This window comes from Eublepharis macularius, chromosome 11 (assembly GCF_028583425.1).
Source record: "Eublepharis macularius isolate TG4126 chromosome 11, MPM_Emac_v1.0, whole genome shotgun sequence".
Lineage (NCBI taxonomy): Eukaryota > Metazoa > Chordata > Lepidosauria > Squamata > Eublepharidae > Eublepharis > Eublepharis macularius.
The window spans coordinates 87,240,539-87,257,809 of record NC_072800.1 but is presented as its reverse complement, the minus strand read 5'-3'; the positions used below and the strand labels follow the sequence as shown (position 1 = coordinate 87,257,809).

The 17,271-nt window shown below is 45.3% G+C and overlaps 1 protein-coding gene across 1 annotated transcript in view; it reads left to right on the top strand.

The window, feature by feature from the left end:
- Window positions 1-17,271, top strand: part of OXSR1 (oxidative stress responsive kinase 1) — a 113,789-nt gene that overhangs the window by 44,942 nt on the left and 51,576 nt on the right. The window contains exon 4 of the mRNA XM_054991313.1: window positions 9,235-9,376. Within this exon, the coding sequence (XP_054847288.1) occupies window positions 9,235-9,376 (142 nt within the window). The remainder of the gene's footprint in view (window positions 1-9,234; window positions 9,377-17,271) is intronic.

Below are 17,271 nucleotides of genomic sequence, written 5' to 3'. Positions count from 1 at the left end.
CAGCTAAGGAGAGCTGCATAGAATCAGCTCTGCACCTTGTTCACTGTGGTGACCATAAGCTCTCTCAGGCAGGGTCTGGAGTGGTGTAGTGGTTAGAGTGTTTGACTAGAATCCCTGAGATCCAGGTTGATATCCCCCACTGCCACAGATCTGACTGGGTAGCCTTGGGCAAGCCTGTCTTCTCTCTGTCTTTCTCAGCCTGAGCAATCTCATAGGGTGGTTGTGAGAATATAATGAGTGAAGAAATTGTGTGCGCCTCCTAGAGCTCCTTAGAGGAAAGCCGGTATAAAAGTATTCTAGGTGTCAGAAGCATCTATTCAGAAGATTTTGAAGGTTAAAATCCAGTTGAAACCAGAGACTTTTTTGTTGGGAATGATGGACAGCCAGCTGAAAAGAAGTTTTGGAACTTTGTTTTTTTATTTGACCACGGCAGCAAGAGTGGTCTGTGCACAAAAATGGAAAACTCCAGCATTGCCTACAATAGAGGAATGGTGGATAAAAGTTTCGGAGTTTGCGTCAATGCCAAAAGTTACTTCACAGATTAGAGAAAAGACATTAGTTACATTCTTGACTGAAAGGAGATCGTTTGTAGACTTTTTACATGAAATAGATAATAATGACTTGATGACATCTGGATTTATGGATTAAGAATCATGAATAATAGACAAAAGAGGGCTCTTAAGTTTAACATAGAATAAGTGAGACTGAAAATGATGTATATTTGTTGAGGAGAAAATCGGAACAATTTGTAGTTTAGTTTTAGGTTTTTTTTCTTGTTATTTTATGTGTATATGTATTGTTAGGGTGTGTGTGTGTGTGTGTGTTTTAGAATGTGTTTATTTTTGTTTATTGTTTATAGCTTTTATGTTACAGTTTATAGCTTAGATAAAGAAAAATTCTTCTCCCCCCAAAAACACTCTAGGTAGGTGCCTCTCACTCTAGAAACCACTCTCTTAACGGTTGGACCATCTAACAGGCATCTGCATGTGACAAAATGACATACTTTCAGGGGGCGAGGCAGTTCAGATAACTGTCTGCTTTTTGCATGATTCAGTAGGCTGTCAGGTCTGTTTGGAAATGTTACACAGACAGTGAATTCAGGTGCTCTTTCCCCCTGTACATAAAGCTTTGGGAGGGTGCTCATAGCCAAGTGTGAAATCTGAATTAAGATTTACTAAGCAGAGTCCCATGAAATGATGGTGATGGTGGGGGCGGGGAAGGAATGGAAACAAGGCCTTTGGGAGCAGAGTGCAACTGTTCTTGAGGGTGGCTTGGATGTAGCTGGCCAGTAGTTATCCCGACATCACCCTGCAGCTTTCCTCAGCCATAAGTCCGTGATCACTTCTAAACTTCTGTTTAGAAGTTCCTTTCTGCACCAAAGTGCTTTCCAGGGCTTTTTTTCAGCAGGAACGCGGTGGAACGGAGTTCTGGCACCTCTTGAAAATGGTCACATGGCCGGTGGCCCCGCCCCCTGATCTCCAGACGTGGTGCGGAGGGCAATCTAAACTCCCCTCTGTCTAGAGATCAGGGGGCGAGGGCACCGGCCATGTGACCATTTTCACCAAGGACGATTTAAACTTTACAAGACTCCCCCCCCTTGTTCCGGCTGATCCAAAGTGACGTCATTGTGTGGTCCTGAGTTCCATCACTGAGTTCCACCACCTCTTTTCCCATTAAAAAAAAGCCCTGGTGCTTTCTATTCTTCAGCTGCATAGCTCATGTTTTGGAAGTTCTTTTGGTTGAGAGCTGTTTTGGAAAAAGATTCCAAACTCAGTACTTATAATGTGGGAAATCTGTATTCCTGAAGTAGCCCCCACATTCATCAAACAATGGCATACTTTTACTCAGTTTTTTTTTTAAAAAAAACCAGCAATACAAAAAGAAATAGGTTTGAATGACTGGCTTCATAATCAAGGAAGGAGGAAGTTAACTGAAGGTCAAGGCAAAGTTTCACTCACAATCCTGGAAACTCTCTAATAACTTTCTCGAAATTTTATTTTGTTGTGTCTCTTCCTAGCTGTGATCACTTCTGCCCTTCAGGGAGTTCTAGGTATGTGAAATAGTAAAGAGTCCAGTAGCACCTTTAAGACTAACCAACTTTATTGTAGTATACGCTTTTGAGAGCCACGGCTCTCTTTGTCAGATGCATGGAGGGTATGAAGAAACTGGCCAGAGATATATAGGTGGGGAGGGGGTGCAGGGAGTGAGGATCGTGTATGTGTAAATAAGTTACAGGAAGTCATGAAAGAGGTGGAACGCACAGTCCAGGCTGGGTGTGACCCCTCCCCTCCATGGCAGAATCTGAATAGAATGCCTGAATGCAGTTATTTCTGGTAATGAGATAACCATTAATAGTCTCTATTCAATCCAAGGCTGACTGAGTCAAATTTACATACGAATTCTAATTCAGGAGCTTCCCATTGGATTTTGTTTTTGAAATGCTTCTGTTGAACTGTGGTCAGGGCCAGATCGAGGGGGGTAGTCTGCCCCTGGCGCCGCCAGGGACGGGGCGCTGGGAGCAGCTGCCAGCTGCCGGAGCGCGCGGGCAGCAGCGCGGGCAGCCTCGGAGCCCCCTGTGCTGCCTTTCACCTGCCCCGCGGGACAGGAGGCGGCTGGCTTGCCGCACACCCCCTGTCCTGCGGGGCAGGCAAAGGGCAGCGCGGCCGCTCGCACCATGCGCCAGCCCCACAGGAGAGGGGGCAGCCGGCCGCCCCCTGTCCTATGGGGCAGGCGAATGGCACGGGCGGCCTCGCAGCCCCCCGCGCTGTCTTTTGCCTGCCCTGCAGGACAGGGGGTGCATGGCAAGCCGGCCGCCCCCTGTCCTGCAGGGCAGGCGAAAGGCTGCATGGGGGGCTGCGAGGCCGCCCGTGCCATTCGCCTGCGGGGAGGTGAATGGCGCGGGCAGCTTCCCAGCCCTGCACGCTGCTTCTGCCGCCGTGCGTGATTACGTCACCAAAATGACATCATCACGCGTGGTTGGACTAGGGTTGCCCCAGGTGCCAGCAACCCTAGATCCGGTCCTGACTGTGGTGACCTTTAAATCCTTGATGGAATGTCCTGGTAGATTGAAGTGTTCTCCCACTGGTTCTGGATGGTGCCATTTTTGATGTCAGATTTGTGTCCATTTATTCTTTTGCACAGAGGTTGACTGGTTTGTCCAATGTACAGAGCATATATCTCTGGCCAGTTTCTTCTTGCCCTCCATGCATCTGACAAAGAGAGCTGTGGCTCTCGAAAGCTTACGCTACAATAAAGTTGGTTAGTCTTAAAGGTGCTACTGGACTCTACTATTTTGCTACTGCAGACTAACACGGCTAACTCCTCTGGATCTTTACCTAAATAAAAATGGGTTGGTGAAGAGGGAGGCAGTCTGTGTGTGTGTGTGAATGTGTGTGTGTGTGTGTGTGTGAGAGAGAGAGAGAGAGAGAGAGAGAGTGAGAGAGAGAGCGCTTCCTTGCTGGTTGCCTAAAGTGGATGGTTAGTTGTCTCAGGTAAGCACCTGTTTATGAACTGCGCTCTGCGGTTTGAGTTGTGTTTGGTTACCAAAATAAGGCTTTTGAGTTTTCTATTCTACACACAAGGATGGCCTATTTCCATTTCTTACAAATTTGGATTTCACGAGGGAATGAAATTTGGTGTGGTGGTTTAAAAGAAAAATAGAGAAAAGGACACTCCCAAGAAGTCAACTTCCCAAGCATCCGTGCATAGAATAATATTCATAATATCAGAACAGCAGGATTTGAGCCCAGTAGCACCTTAACAACCTACAAGATTTCCAGGGTATACACTTTTGAGAATTAAGCGCATACCCTGGAAATCTTGCTGGTCTTCGACGTGCTACGAGACTTGAATCTTGCTGTTCTACGGCAGACCAAACACAGACACCCTCCTAAAACTATTACAATATTAGAGTGTGGGAAGTAAAGCGTGCTTTTCTACTTAGTGGGAAAGTGTGCTTAGAAAGAGGGAAGTAAACAGTCTTGCAGGGAAGATGAAATGCTTTGGGGAAGCGAGAAGCGTTTGGGATCAAATGTACGTGTGGCCGAGTGCGTCCTGTGCCTTCCCTTCACCAAGCTGGAGCAACTGCACCATGTTTAAACATCTTTGCAGGGCTGCTGGTATCCTCGGCTAGGCCGGTGGTTTTCCTAGCAAGCCTGGGAGCTTTCCGGGAAGGCCGGTGCTACAGTGAGCACTGCAGATGGTACAGCTGAAGGACACTTCTGCATTTTTCTCTGAACAGTCCTTTCTTAAAGTTGGAATTGAGATCTCTTCCCATTTTCAATTCTGCGCTTGGGTTTCTGTATTCCTCTTGAATGGTCTAGGAACGTACACTTGGATTTCTACCCTTTTCTACCCCCCCCGCCACTCTATTTTTGTTTCTTACATATGTCTGGCATCAGAACCTAACTAGTAATTTTACTGATGGGCCAGGCAGCATAAATACGCCTTTTAAGTCACTTCTGTGGGTGCTGGAGGCATAAACATTTATCTCTTGGTAAATGCTGGTGATTCAGATGGCATTTGCCGCTGCTAGAAAGTGGCTTTTTTAACTCCATTATCTCATGTCAGCTTTTTTAAAAATGTTGGAGAATGTTTAGGGGAAGGGGGGGGCTTGTGCTTGTTGTGTTGAAAGAGAGCTTTTGCCAGTGCTTCTGTCCCTCTTTAAACATCTCAACTTTAAATTGAATACTAAAAATAGCTAGGAGAAACTAGGTTTGCTTCTAGACGTACATTGCAGGGTATATTGCAATTTACTTTGAAGTTTTGGCTGTTTCTCTTTGCAATAAACTTTTTTTCCCTTCTAAATGTTGCTATGATGAGTTGATTGGCTTTGTATCTCTTACAGGTTTATTGAGATTTTACCCTCTCCAAAATATAACTTTTGAGGGGTAAAGGTTGTGTACATGGTTTGGGACAATTTGGAGGGGAGCCAATGTAGTTTACATAGAGCCAAGAAATCCAGCTTCATATCGCTGCTTGGCCTTCAATTTTATGTTATTCAAGGCTGGGATTAGGTCTAGAGTGTTTTTTTAATTATTGTATTAGGCTGTTTTATTGTGATTTTATTGAACATTGTATTTTTATATTTTTTTAACCATTATAATTGTTGTGAACCGCTTTGAGAGAAACGGTATAAAAATTGAATATAAATAAATGAAGCTTGCTCAGTAATCTTGAGCACGTTGTCTTGGGCTAACCTACCTCATAGGATGCTTGTGAGGATAAAACAAGATCACAACATGCATTGTGCCTTGTGCTTCTTGGAGGAAACTTGCCAAAGAGCTGTGGATTATACGCCCTCGTTTTTATGGGGCTGATAATGCTGTGTGTGGACTGTGTTTTACGTAGGGGCTTATGTGTCAGTGCTCTTTAGCAGGGAAAAAAGTCCCTCAATAAAGAGAGAAGAAGAGTTGTGCTCCTGTCTGCAGTCTGGGGTGGAATAGCTTGGAGACAAGTTTACTGCTTCAGCCAAGAGAGTTAGGCCCAAGTAAAATGTGATGCTGTTATGGCAAGAGTTTCTCCTATGTGGCTTTGCATGAGCTCAGGGTCTCTTCCAAACCACTCTGAAGCCTGGGAGAAAGCAGCTTCTCATATAGCTATTTTGCGTGGTTTGCAGCAGAGTTTAAACAAGACCCTGAACCCGTGCAAAGTCATGCAGGATTTTTTTTTGTTTGTTTGCCTTCCTAGAGTTGCATTTAAATTGGACCCTAGGCCTATTCCATGAGCCTGAGTTGGGTTGGTTAAGGCTTCCATAAATAATGCCTGGTGGCACGTGGTGCAATTCTCCGTATAACTGATGGAAGTTTCAAGATCGGTTTCCAGTGTAGGTCAGCTCTTCACAGGCGGGAAAGAATGGAAGATGCCGTAAGTTAGTGCAAGCCCCTTGTTTGGGCCTAAGTCGTCCTTTGGATAGGAGGCTTCCCGAAATAAGATAGGAACTGGCTGTTCATGAGGACACCTGGTCATTGGGTCAGAATTGCAGTAGAGCAGGTTTATAGATGGGTAGGGCTGTATGTTACCCTGTGCTAAAAGGCTACGCGTACTCAGTGCTGCAAGATACCGGATGATGTGGCTGGAATGACTTGCTCTGCATAACTTTATTCTGCATTATCTACATAAATTGTGTTGCCCATCTGTGGAGTTTGATGCTGCATGGAGAATTTGGGGGAATTCTTTAAATACGTTAGTGATCCTTATGGGCTGTAGAAAAATTAAAAGCTTGCAAGGGTGGGGGAGTTGGGCAGTGGCAGGTAAACTCTCACATGACAGAAGAGGAGAGAAGCGGGACCTCTCACTGGTAGGTAGGAGATAGATAGGGCCTTTGGCAGCTCTTGCCCTTCCCCATGGTCAGCAGAAGCAACATTAGTGAGCTCTTAGGGTTGCCAGGTCTGGGTTGGGAAATTCCTGGAGATTTGGAGGGGTGGAGCCTGGAAAGGGCGGAGTTTGCAGAGAGGAGGGGCCTCAATGGGGTATAATGCTATAGAGTGCATCCTCCAAAATAGCCATTTTCTACAGGGGAGCTGATACCTATCACCTGGAGATCTGTTGTAATTCCAGAAGATCTTCAGCCACCACCTGGAGGCTGGCAACCCTCTCAGAGCCACTGAAGACACAAAGAAGTTCCTCTTGGTTGCTATTTTCTCAAACGTTTGCCCTCGAAGCTTGAGCATTCAGCATAGGTGATATACAAGATGCTTCTTATTTAGATGACCCTTTGGGTGAAAACAGACGTGCTTTTCAGGAACATTTGTCGTTGCTGTTCTTTTTGTGGCAGAACCCCTCACAATTTCCAAGGAACCCCTAAGGTACCCTGGAATGAAGTTTGGTAATCACTGGACATCTTTGAGTGTTTGCTTATTTGTGCATGAAGGGCGGGGGGGGGGGGGGGCGTTTCACCACTTCAAAGCCTTCTTGAATGCGAAAGGTTCACGTCAGTGAACAGAAGGCCCAGGCTTCATGCCTTCTCCCATATTGTGTTAGCGGGGCTCGATCCCTGCCCGGCTTCCAGAGTTCATAAGGGGGTTGTTAAAAGGATAACAGTGAGATTGTAGCCCCGAACTTAGAATTTCAGGAAACAACACACGAGACTCCATTTTCAAAACACCCAGTGTCCACTGATGGAATAGTATAATTGTTTTTTGTTCATTTGCGATGCTATCCCGTTGGTTCAAAATAGGGGAACTCCCCTCCCTTACTGACGTTGCCATGGCAACACATAGCTGTGGTAAAGGCTTGGGCATGTGCTTTAGGCCAAGCAAGGCCCTAATGATGCCCAAGAGGCCTCATGATGCCCAAGATGTCCCATAATCCTTTGCAACACTCCCGGAGTCCATGTTAGGTCTGTTTTCTGTGGGAACCGTTCCCTGAAAGTTTTTAAAAAACGAAACACTGATTGAGGCTTTGCCCCATGCCCTTCATAAACTTGTAAGTCATAAACTTGTAAATTGGCTGTCTGTCATTCTGAATTAATGCCGGCTAAAACGAAAATGAATACTGTTAAGGGGTGTGAGGTGTTCCAGGCACCAGTAACATGCCTGAACGTGTTAGTTAGTCTTTATTCTTGCTTACTACCCCCCCCCCCCCCAAAATCTGGCCCACTATTTTAATCCATTAAACGAAGCAAACTCTCTAACTTTAAATTAAATCCAGGTTGTAATATTTGTTGCCTTATAAGCATCTTAAGGCTTTTAGGGGCATTTCAATAGAAAATGAGAATTAGGGCCAACTCTTGGCATGCAACCTGAGGCAGTGACTGGATTTTCTAAATCTTCTGAAAAGCCATTTCTGTTGCCACAGCTTGATTTGTAACTAAAGTAACCAACAGTAGCATTATTGGGAGCGGGGAGAGGATGAAGAGAGGACCATAAGAAATGCTTGGGCCATTCAGGCCTGAAATTTTTTATTTTATTTATTTTTATTTTCTTTGGATTTCTATTCCGCCCCACGAAGGGCTCAGGGCGGATTTCAACATATTAAAACACATCAATTTATACAGTTAAAAACCACAAATAGATTGATAAAAAACATAGTATATTATAACTGCCATATATAAATGTTCTTGCTAAACTCCCCTACCAATGCAGATGATTCTTTAGAAGGATATTTTATAACTTGCAGCCGAGCACTGCCTTGGATTTTATAAATTGAAATGGGTTTTATAAATTGAAATTGTTTTTATTATGCTACCTGTTGTTACACCTTGATGTAATCCACGCTGAGCCTGCTTGAAGTGAAATATAAATATAGGTAAAAAGGTAAAGGTTGTCCCCTGTGCAAGCACCAAGTCATTACTGACCCATGGGGGGACATCGCATCACGACATTTTCTTGGCAGACTTTTGTTACGGGGTGGTTTGCCATTGCCTTCCCCAGTCATCTACACTTTTCTCCCAGGAAACTGGGGACTCATTTTACTGACCTTGGAAGGATGGAAGGCTGAGTCAACCTTGAGCCGTGTAGTTGAACCCAGCTTCTGCCAGGATCGAACTCAGGCCATGAGCAGAGCTCATAAATAAATAAAATAAATGGCTGGGGAGCTCCTACTCTGTTGCTTGTGTCCCCTCACTCTTTCGGCATTTCTTCTCTCTCCTCATCCGTGGCTGCTGTCACCCCCACCAAAGAAGAGTTTTATTTATTTTAAACATTTCTGTCCCACCCGATCGCCTCTGACTTAAAGCAGCTATTCCAGCCCCCTCCCTTCTCCCCGTAACATTATAAAATGGGTAAGGGGGAAACCAAAAGCACCCCCCCAGCTCCCCTGCTTTCCTGTCTTCTAGTACTAGAATTCTAGTGAAGCTTGTTTGGTAGAAGGCTCACAACTAACAAAAAGGATATACATCCTGGTCCAGTGCACGCACGTTGAACTCACAGCCACAACTTGTAGTGATGGACATTAGTCTAAAGTGGCTCATTTTTAAAAGATTAGAATGCTAGGTCTTTCATTGGCTAAGTTCATAGAATCATAGAATTGAAAGGGAGCTCTAGGGTCATCTAGTCCAACCCCCTGCACAATGCAGGCAATTCACAAATACCTCCCCAAAGGCTGGAAGTGAGGACAAATGGGAGTAAAGCCCCGGGTTGAATGAAATTCATGTGGCTTCTGAGCCACTCATTCATTATTGACAGTGTGAACCATGGAAATGAATTTAAGCATTATTGCCCCAGGATAAGTGTAAATCAGTGCTGTCTCTCTTCCCCCTTTTGTTTACCACTGCTTCTTCTCTTGTCCATCTAGGGTCTGTTCTGGATGTTATTAAACATATTGTGGCAAAAGGAGAACACAAGAGCGGCGTCTTGGATGAAGCAACGATAGCCACGATTCTGAAAGAGGTGTTGGAAGGGCTGGAATACCTGCATAAAAACGGACAAATCCACAGGTGGGTTGTGGTTGCGTTAAAGTTGTGGCCCACTGCTGCGGCATTTCTGGTAGGCTCAAAGTGCTTTGCACTCTTTTGTGGTGGGCCACTTCTATTCCTGTTTTGCATGTTTGGAGCTTTACCTGTGGCAGGTGTCATCTGCAAACCCTACTTGCTGGTTGCCATTGGAAACAGGATGCTAAGAGTAGAAGCTTGGTGTCATCCAGGGGAAAATTGATGGGTGTGTGTGTGGTGGGGAGTGAATGTTAGTGTCTAGAAAGAGAAACACGACAAGTTCAGCTTCAGAAAAATCTTGTGCCCCTGAAGAATATACACAATTCTCTTTTGAGACACAGAAATAGAGATGCATATACACTTGAAGCTGCTTTATACTGAATCAGACCATTAGTCCATCAAGGTCAGTACTGGCTACAGCTCTCCAGGTCACAGCCCAGAGGCCTTTCACATCACCTACTTCCCGGTACTATCGCTTGGAGGTGTTGGTAATCGAACCTGGAACCTTCTGTGTGCCAAGCAGATGCTCTGCCAGTGAGCCACAGCCCTCCCAGCAGTGCCACGAGACATAATGAGGCCTCTGTTCGTCCTTGTGCGAACGTTAGCAGCAGGTTGCATTCAGGAGATCACAGGATGCTATTTTACTGCAGTGGAGTCCTTCCTGTTCCTCTCCCGGCCACATTATAGCTCCAAAAGGCAGCAAGATTTCAGAGGTAGCACAGTTGATCCATGTCCTCCTCTTTCCACCACACACCTGTGGCTGGGGTGTGTCATTATACCCCTGCGGTCCATGATCGGTTTTTATCTCATCCTTCTCCAGAGTGCTCTGAAGTGGTCAGGCCAGTCCAAGTTGTACCTGCATGTTGTTCATTTACTTCCATCTCTACTGGACCTTTCCAGCCAAAAGTTGAGGTTGCTGCCGTACAGGATCTCTACGGCCTAGAATATCCTCACATAGTGTCCGCCCACTGCTGTCGCTGTAGCAGTTGTATGCAGCACTCTCCTCGACATAGCACAGCCAGTCAAAAATTACATCCTGTGACAGAAAGGAATTCCCTCCTGATTTCCTTAGACTGAGGGTCTTCTCACAGGAGATACATTACTCTACACATAAGCAGCTCTGAACCTTTCTAGACATGCTGTTATGTGGAGATAGTGCCCTCAAGTCACAGCTGACTTAAGGTGACCCCTGACGGGGTTTTCGTGGCAAAAGATTAACAAAGGTGGTTTTCCATTGCCTCCCTCTGCAACCTTGGTCTTTGTTGGAGGTCTCCCATTCAGTTGCTAACCAAGGCTGGCCCTGCTTAGCTTTTGACAAGATCAGGCTCACCTGGACAATCCAGGTCAGGGCATACTGTTACGAGGACAGTTATAATAAATGACCCTGAGAGATTGCGGATGTAGCTGGTACTTGTTGCTGTGGTTCTGTTGGAACTTGCCCCAGCTGCAGTAATGATGGTAGCTGCTTCCAGATGTGAACCTGGCTATTGCAGAGATATGTTACGTTTGTCCACTCAAGCGTGTCTTCAAAAGTCAGCCATTGCTGTGCGGGGTGGAGAGATGTATTTGCGAAATGGACTCCAAATGAATGTTAGTGGTTGCTAGTGGTTTAACTTGCTAGTTAAAAATGGAACAAACTAAGGGGGGGAGGCAGAACAAGAGAAAGGGGTGTGTGTTTATGGTTCATAAGAAGAAATAAGCTCCCAAGAAGCACATCCATTTTAACACAATAAAATGATTGTTCCTTCTCATAGCCTTCCCTCAGATGGAATACGTGAGTCACATTTCTCACCTTTAGTCGAAAAGTTAGCCCAGTACAATTAGAGCCGTGACGTGGCTGGGGCAAAGGAGGCCTTGCACATCTGTCCAAATTTGGCACTGAGATTATTGGCTGAGCAGGAAGGGAGTGTCTTTCTGGATCTGAGCCCGTTTTAGTTACGATGCATGCCGGGCGTGTGATTAGGGGGCAGGGGGAAGAGCTGAGCTGCAGTAGCAAATGAGTAAAGTCCTTACGAAAGGCGGGCCTGGCATTAGACCCTGAAGTGTAGATGGTGTCAATTTAAGTGACTCCTTTTTAAAAGAGAAGAAATGTGAGTTAACCCCATGTGGCGAAGACTTGATGAATGTGCTGCTTGGGGAGTAACTTACTGTCAAACGCATATGCCACATTTGCTGGTTTTTCCCCTCTTGAGTTTTTTGAGTATTTTCCCACCCTTCTTTCAGAGACGGATTAGGTTTAAAGTCCAATTCTAACGGAAGACAGTCATAAGCTCTTTTACACAGCATGGTATCTCCAAGGAACACTGGGAATTGCTTTTTGCAGGGTAAAGGAGGGTTGAAGCGGGGCAGGAGAGCTCTCATCATTTGCTTCCCCCTCCTCCAGTCCCTGTTTCGCCCCCTTACAGCCCCTGTTCTTAATTTGGGTAGCACTGGGGGCTCAGTTTTCACATTGTAAACACGGAGAAATTTCCCTTGTCATATTTGATCTGATGCTTTTTCAGTGGCTGCTCCTGGTCTGTGAAATAGCCTTGCTTAAGCTGTTAGCCAGACTCTGCAGTGTGTTCATATCCCAGTCCTGCCTGCATATTCCCCCCCCCCCTCTTTTATAACAAGATTTCTCCTTCCGAAAAAGGATGCATTGTAGAATTTCCATGAAACATAGTCTGGAGATCATGATTGAATCTTGTTCTGTGCATACTTGTGAAAGATGTTCAAGGTGGGTACAGGGGTGGCGCCGTCGTGGCTCCCGCAGCTGCCCCTACGTGCGCGCGCATGGACTGTGTGATGTAAAGTCCAGTGGCACCTTAAAGATCAACAAGATTTCCAAGGTATAAGCTTTTGAGAGTCAGGGGAGGGTTATGCATTGCAGCCTCCAAAGAACATTGCTCTGCAGTCACCTAGCTCTTCGACTTGTTGCCTGCTTAGCATTTAACAGGGTTCTCTTGGTCATGAATCTCAGTCGAGATGAGAAGAAGGAACCCTGGTTGCTTAAACTCTCTTCAGATGTCATGATCAAGCATGGACCTGGTTTATTTGGGGGCAGTTGCACCCTCTCCCTCCTTTCCTTATGTGATCCGCTGCAATTGAAAACTTCCTGGAATTAACTGATATAGAAGTTTGCATAACTAAAACTAACCAAGAAGAGGGAAGGAGGGAGGGGGAATTATGATGCATCTATGCTTAGCTATGATAAATTTAGAATGTTTTCATTTACTCGGTCAATGTAGGTTTAAATGTACTACTTGTTTAACTCTCAAAACTATTCTGTATGTATTGTTTATATAGGATTGTATAAGTCTCAACTTAATTTCCAATCTAGTACCTATATAATCCTTTATTGTGCACTTCGTATTTTCATATCTTTTCTTTTTTAAAGGAAGCTTCCTGGGTTAGGAAGCTTTTGCTCTGACTCCAGATTGTCATAGTGTCTAAATGCAGGGACCAGAGAAAGAAAAATGAAGCTTTGCTTCTTTTAAGCTATTCAAGGTTCTAAACCAGATTTAAAATGTTAAGAAATCTGGATTGAAGGGAAGAAAACAAACTCCAGTTTGTTGAAGCTCCTGTATTAGAATGTCGCAATGAATTGGGTGTGGGTTGAACCAGGAAGTCTGACCTGATGAGAGGAGAAAGTGTCTGTGAGTCAGAAAATAAACCAGATTATTTATTCGTCACAAACCAATTCTGGTTTGTTCAAACCAATTCTGGTTTGTTCAAACCAGTTCTGGTTTGTTTATAGCATAGCTGTGGCTGCACAGGTGATGGCTAGCACCATACTTTGAGCCGAATAAGAAGCTGATTTTCCTGGAAGATTATTCAGGAAACAAGGGAGGAGGTGGTGGACTGGAGACTGTCTACCCCTCTCAAGTCGCCTAGCACTTCTCTTCCCACAAATGTCATTGTCTCCCAACGATGTTTAGAGAGCTCTTAATTGCTTCGAGCTCTTAAGTGAAGAGAAGTGGTATATAAATCAAATAAATACATTTGGTTCTTAGCTGACAGTTAGGCCTGAGGGCCTCCTTGTGCTGAATTCTTATATAGGAAGAGATGATGTTCCTGTTCAAAAGGCACTCGACATCCATCCCTGTTGAAAAATGAACTGCTGAGCAGGTCTTCCGAGACAGCCTTGCCTGGCTGAGTGCATTGCTGTGGCATCTAGCCGAGAGGCCCTGATGCTGCCAGCATGCTCTGTAAAAAGGAGGTCACTCCTGGGCATGAGCAGCGAGCCGGCCGGCTCAAATATTTCGCACCCCTCCCACTTTTGGGACACTTGACTTGCCCGTGCGTTTTGATCGTGGATTATCAGGTGTCGAGTTCTTTGATGGATGATTCCACACAATCTGTAACCAAAGCAAACCGGAGCAGCACTGGAGAATTACCAAGCCAAATCCAGAGCTTACGGCAGCTTTTTTCAGGTGATGCTTTTATGGCTTTCTGACATGCGAGTCATCATCAGCTTAGCTGTGGACAAGGTCTCTCTTGAACTGAATATTTAGACAAGGCTAGAGAGGAAGCGATAATAAAAACTAGCTTTTAGATGGCTTTAGGGGAACATACTTTTGACATGTCAGGGGTTTTGGCAAAGGAGCTCTCCCGAGCTTGCTAGCGTGTGGCTGAAATGCAGAGGCTGACTCTAAAATGTTGTGAAAGTCGATAGCATGCATTGATGTCGAGGGTGGGGGGCTAATCTTGTCCTGTAGCCATGGCGGGATCCCTTGCTTCTGCCTGATTTTTTTGGTGGATTAGAGCAAGTTGTATGCAGGCTGCAAAATACTCTCAATGGTTTGTTTTATTTACAGTATTTGCAGATCTTTGTACACAGAACCAACCCCTTACCTCTTTTAAGTGCTAAGTTTCAAAAAATTCAACGCATAGAAGATCGTTGGGAGTAGACTAGCTCTGCATAAGAAGCTGTGAGGAATCTTTATGTAGAAAAGAATGTCTTTATTTAGAAAACCATGTTTTAAGTTTAGTCTTACTGACTAGTGATTTAAATTGTGATTTAAATCACAATTTAAATCGATTCGATTTAAATCAAACCCACCCTGCTTTTCAAGTGCCGAAACAGGGACACCCCCCCCCCCCGCAGATCTTTGTTAACGCATCTTCCTCCTGCTGATGTAAAGTGGTAGGTGTTCATGATCCTGCTGTACTTTAACAGACTGTAATTTCATTGTATTTTAACTTCTCTGCGAGAGAGCTTGTGCTTCACGAGAAGCAGCAGCATGAATTCATCTAGCAAGCTTTATGAACGAATGTTGGTTTGTACCCAGGACTCCCTACTCCAAACTAGCCACCCTCCGCTTCATTATATTAGATCGCCAGCTACGCTCCGGAAAACTTCTGTACACACCCCTAAATACGTGTTATGCTTCCCACTTCTTTTTCCTTCTCCACTCCCACGCTGCTTCGACTACATCTTCTGGAATATACTCTCCTTAAACGCAGTCCCTTCCTTCATTCTCTCTCTCTCTACTTGTCAGAAATTCCAAATCCATACTTCAAGAAGATGGAAGGAAAATGTTAGCTGTAATCTCTTGCCTTGCCTTCCCAAGAGATTTCAAGGCCTCTGGCAGCATGGAAACAGTATCCGGCTGTTCTGTAGGATGCAGGCTTGAATTTCTGTGATGCTGAGTAATGCTTTGACAAGATTGCTCACAGATGTTGTGGCTTTAAAAAAAAAAAGAAATTCTTAAAAGAGGAGAAAATTCCATTTGGCACAGGATTGCTGTGGAGACGATAGAGCACTGTAGTTCTTTTGTCTCCCTGAGTCTCCCATATGGACTTCTCTTTTCCTCCATCCTCTTTTCTAGTAATGGGTTGTTTTTGCTTAAGGGAAATTGTAAGAGGAGACGGTCCAGCGGGAGCTAGGCCGGTCAGGAGAAGCGATTAGGTGAGAGGTTAGCATAAGAATGTGTGGAGGCTGGTGTTGATTCAAGGCCAGGAGAAACTGGAATTGATTGAAGCTGGCTGTTGATTGACAGGGCACTGCTACTACTGACATTTATGGAACCCTGCACATATTGTTTAATGATGGCTGAGAGATGTTCGTGCACTTCGGAATTTTGCCTGTCTTCAGTAGAGAATTCCCTTCCCCTTAAATTGCAGGTGAAGGGTAGCTCAGCAGGGATAAGAACCGTGCCTTGAGGCTAACCTGGGTTCTTCTCCTGCTGTCTGGCCTTAAGACCTACTTCAGGTCTTGGTTAAGATTGGAGCCCTGGTTAATCTAAACCTGGTAAATGTTGGGGCTGACATTACTTAACCATGGTTGGGTGGAAAATTTATTCCTGTGAGCAGAAGATGTGGTAGATCCCACACTTCCCTTAGGATGTTTTAGTCGTAGCTAAGCAATGCTCTGAATTCCATCTGCGCTGGCTGTGACCGGTTGCATTCTGAGCGAGAGTAAAACTAGAACTGTGTTGGTGATTTACTTTTGTAATTTTTTTTACGAGCAACACATGGAGCACTTGTGTGTGTTTATTATCTCAATGATCTCTTTTTAAAAGCGGCATTCTTGAATAGGTTTTGAAAGTATCCAGCGTGCAGCACCTATCATTCACTCATGTAAGGAAAAAGCAAAACATTCATTTATGGGAAAAAGTAAAAAGAGGTGCATTCAAGGGCTAGTAATGACCACTCGAAAAATACCAGCTGACAAAAAGCACCTTTTCTTCTGCCCTCAACGAACCCCGTCCTCAGAGAATCAAGCCAGCTCCTATATGCACAGCGGCATTATGAGTTTTGTGTGTTTTCAGTACTGTGCAAGAATGTGTGTTCTTGTGTTTCTCTGCTTGGGGTCCCAACTGGTTTGCGAGAGATGCAGCTTTATTTTGGGGACACTCTGCACTTGGGTGGCTGGTTGGTTTGGACCTCAGCCATAACACTGTCCCAAAGATCGCCTCTTCACTTTCTCTGGTGGTCCAGAGAGAGCGGGGCAGTCCTTACTAAGGGGAAGTAGCTCCTCCTCTCCTGCACAGGGTCAGTCGACTTGATTGATCCTGGAGGGGAGGGGCTGTCCCATAGCTCACCAGTTTTTTCTGGCCCTGCCTCTGTGCAGAACCTCGATAGCAGCACTGTATCAGAGCACAGGATCCCGGCTTAAATTTCTCTACCAATCGTAGAAGCTCACAGAGACATGAAGCTTGAAAACGAACTGGTGAGCTATGAGAAAGCCCCTCCCCATCTGGGATCAATCAAGTCGATTGGCCCTGCGCTGGAGAGGAGGAGCTACTTCCCCTTAGTAAGGACTGCCCCGCTCCTGGACCATTGAGAAAGGAAGCGTCACGCTAAGTGAGATTTAAATCTTCTATTCCTCTGTACGGCGGAAAGGCCATTGATTCGTACAGGAGAAAATAAAGGGGTAGACTTGACAGTGTCATTGAGGAAGGAAACTAAACCTTTTCATTGCCCCCGGAGGGGCTGTGGCCCAATGCTTTGCATGCAGAAGCCCCCACTCTCAACCTCTGGCATCTCTACTGAAAAGATCACAGTGCCAAGGAAGATGCTTGCTTGCCACAACACTGAGCTAGACTGGCCCATGATTCATTTCAGAGTAGATCATATATCCTTAGATTCATTGTTGATCTTCTGTGCAGTCCCACATGGGGCTGCACGCGCAGAGGCCTGCCAACCAGACAGATTTTACAGCTTTTTTCTCCTCTAGAGGGGGCTCTCTCCTCCCAGAGCACCTGCGCGGTGATTTCCCGCCGAAGACGCCCACACTCTGGGGGAGCACACGCCCATTACGTTCAGTTCCTTCTTTGCCACCGACCAGTTAGGATCGCCGGTAAGAGCTTCTCCTCTTTTCACAAGTCGCTGATCTCCTTCTGTGGAGAGATGGAAGGAGAAAGAGGGCAAAGTAACTCGCTCATGGCTGATGAAGCCCTACTGAAAATAAAACGCCC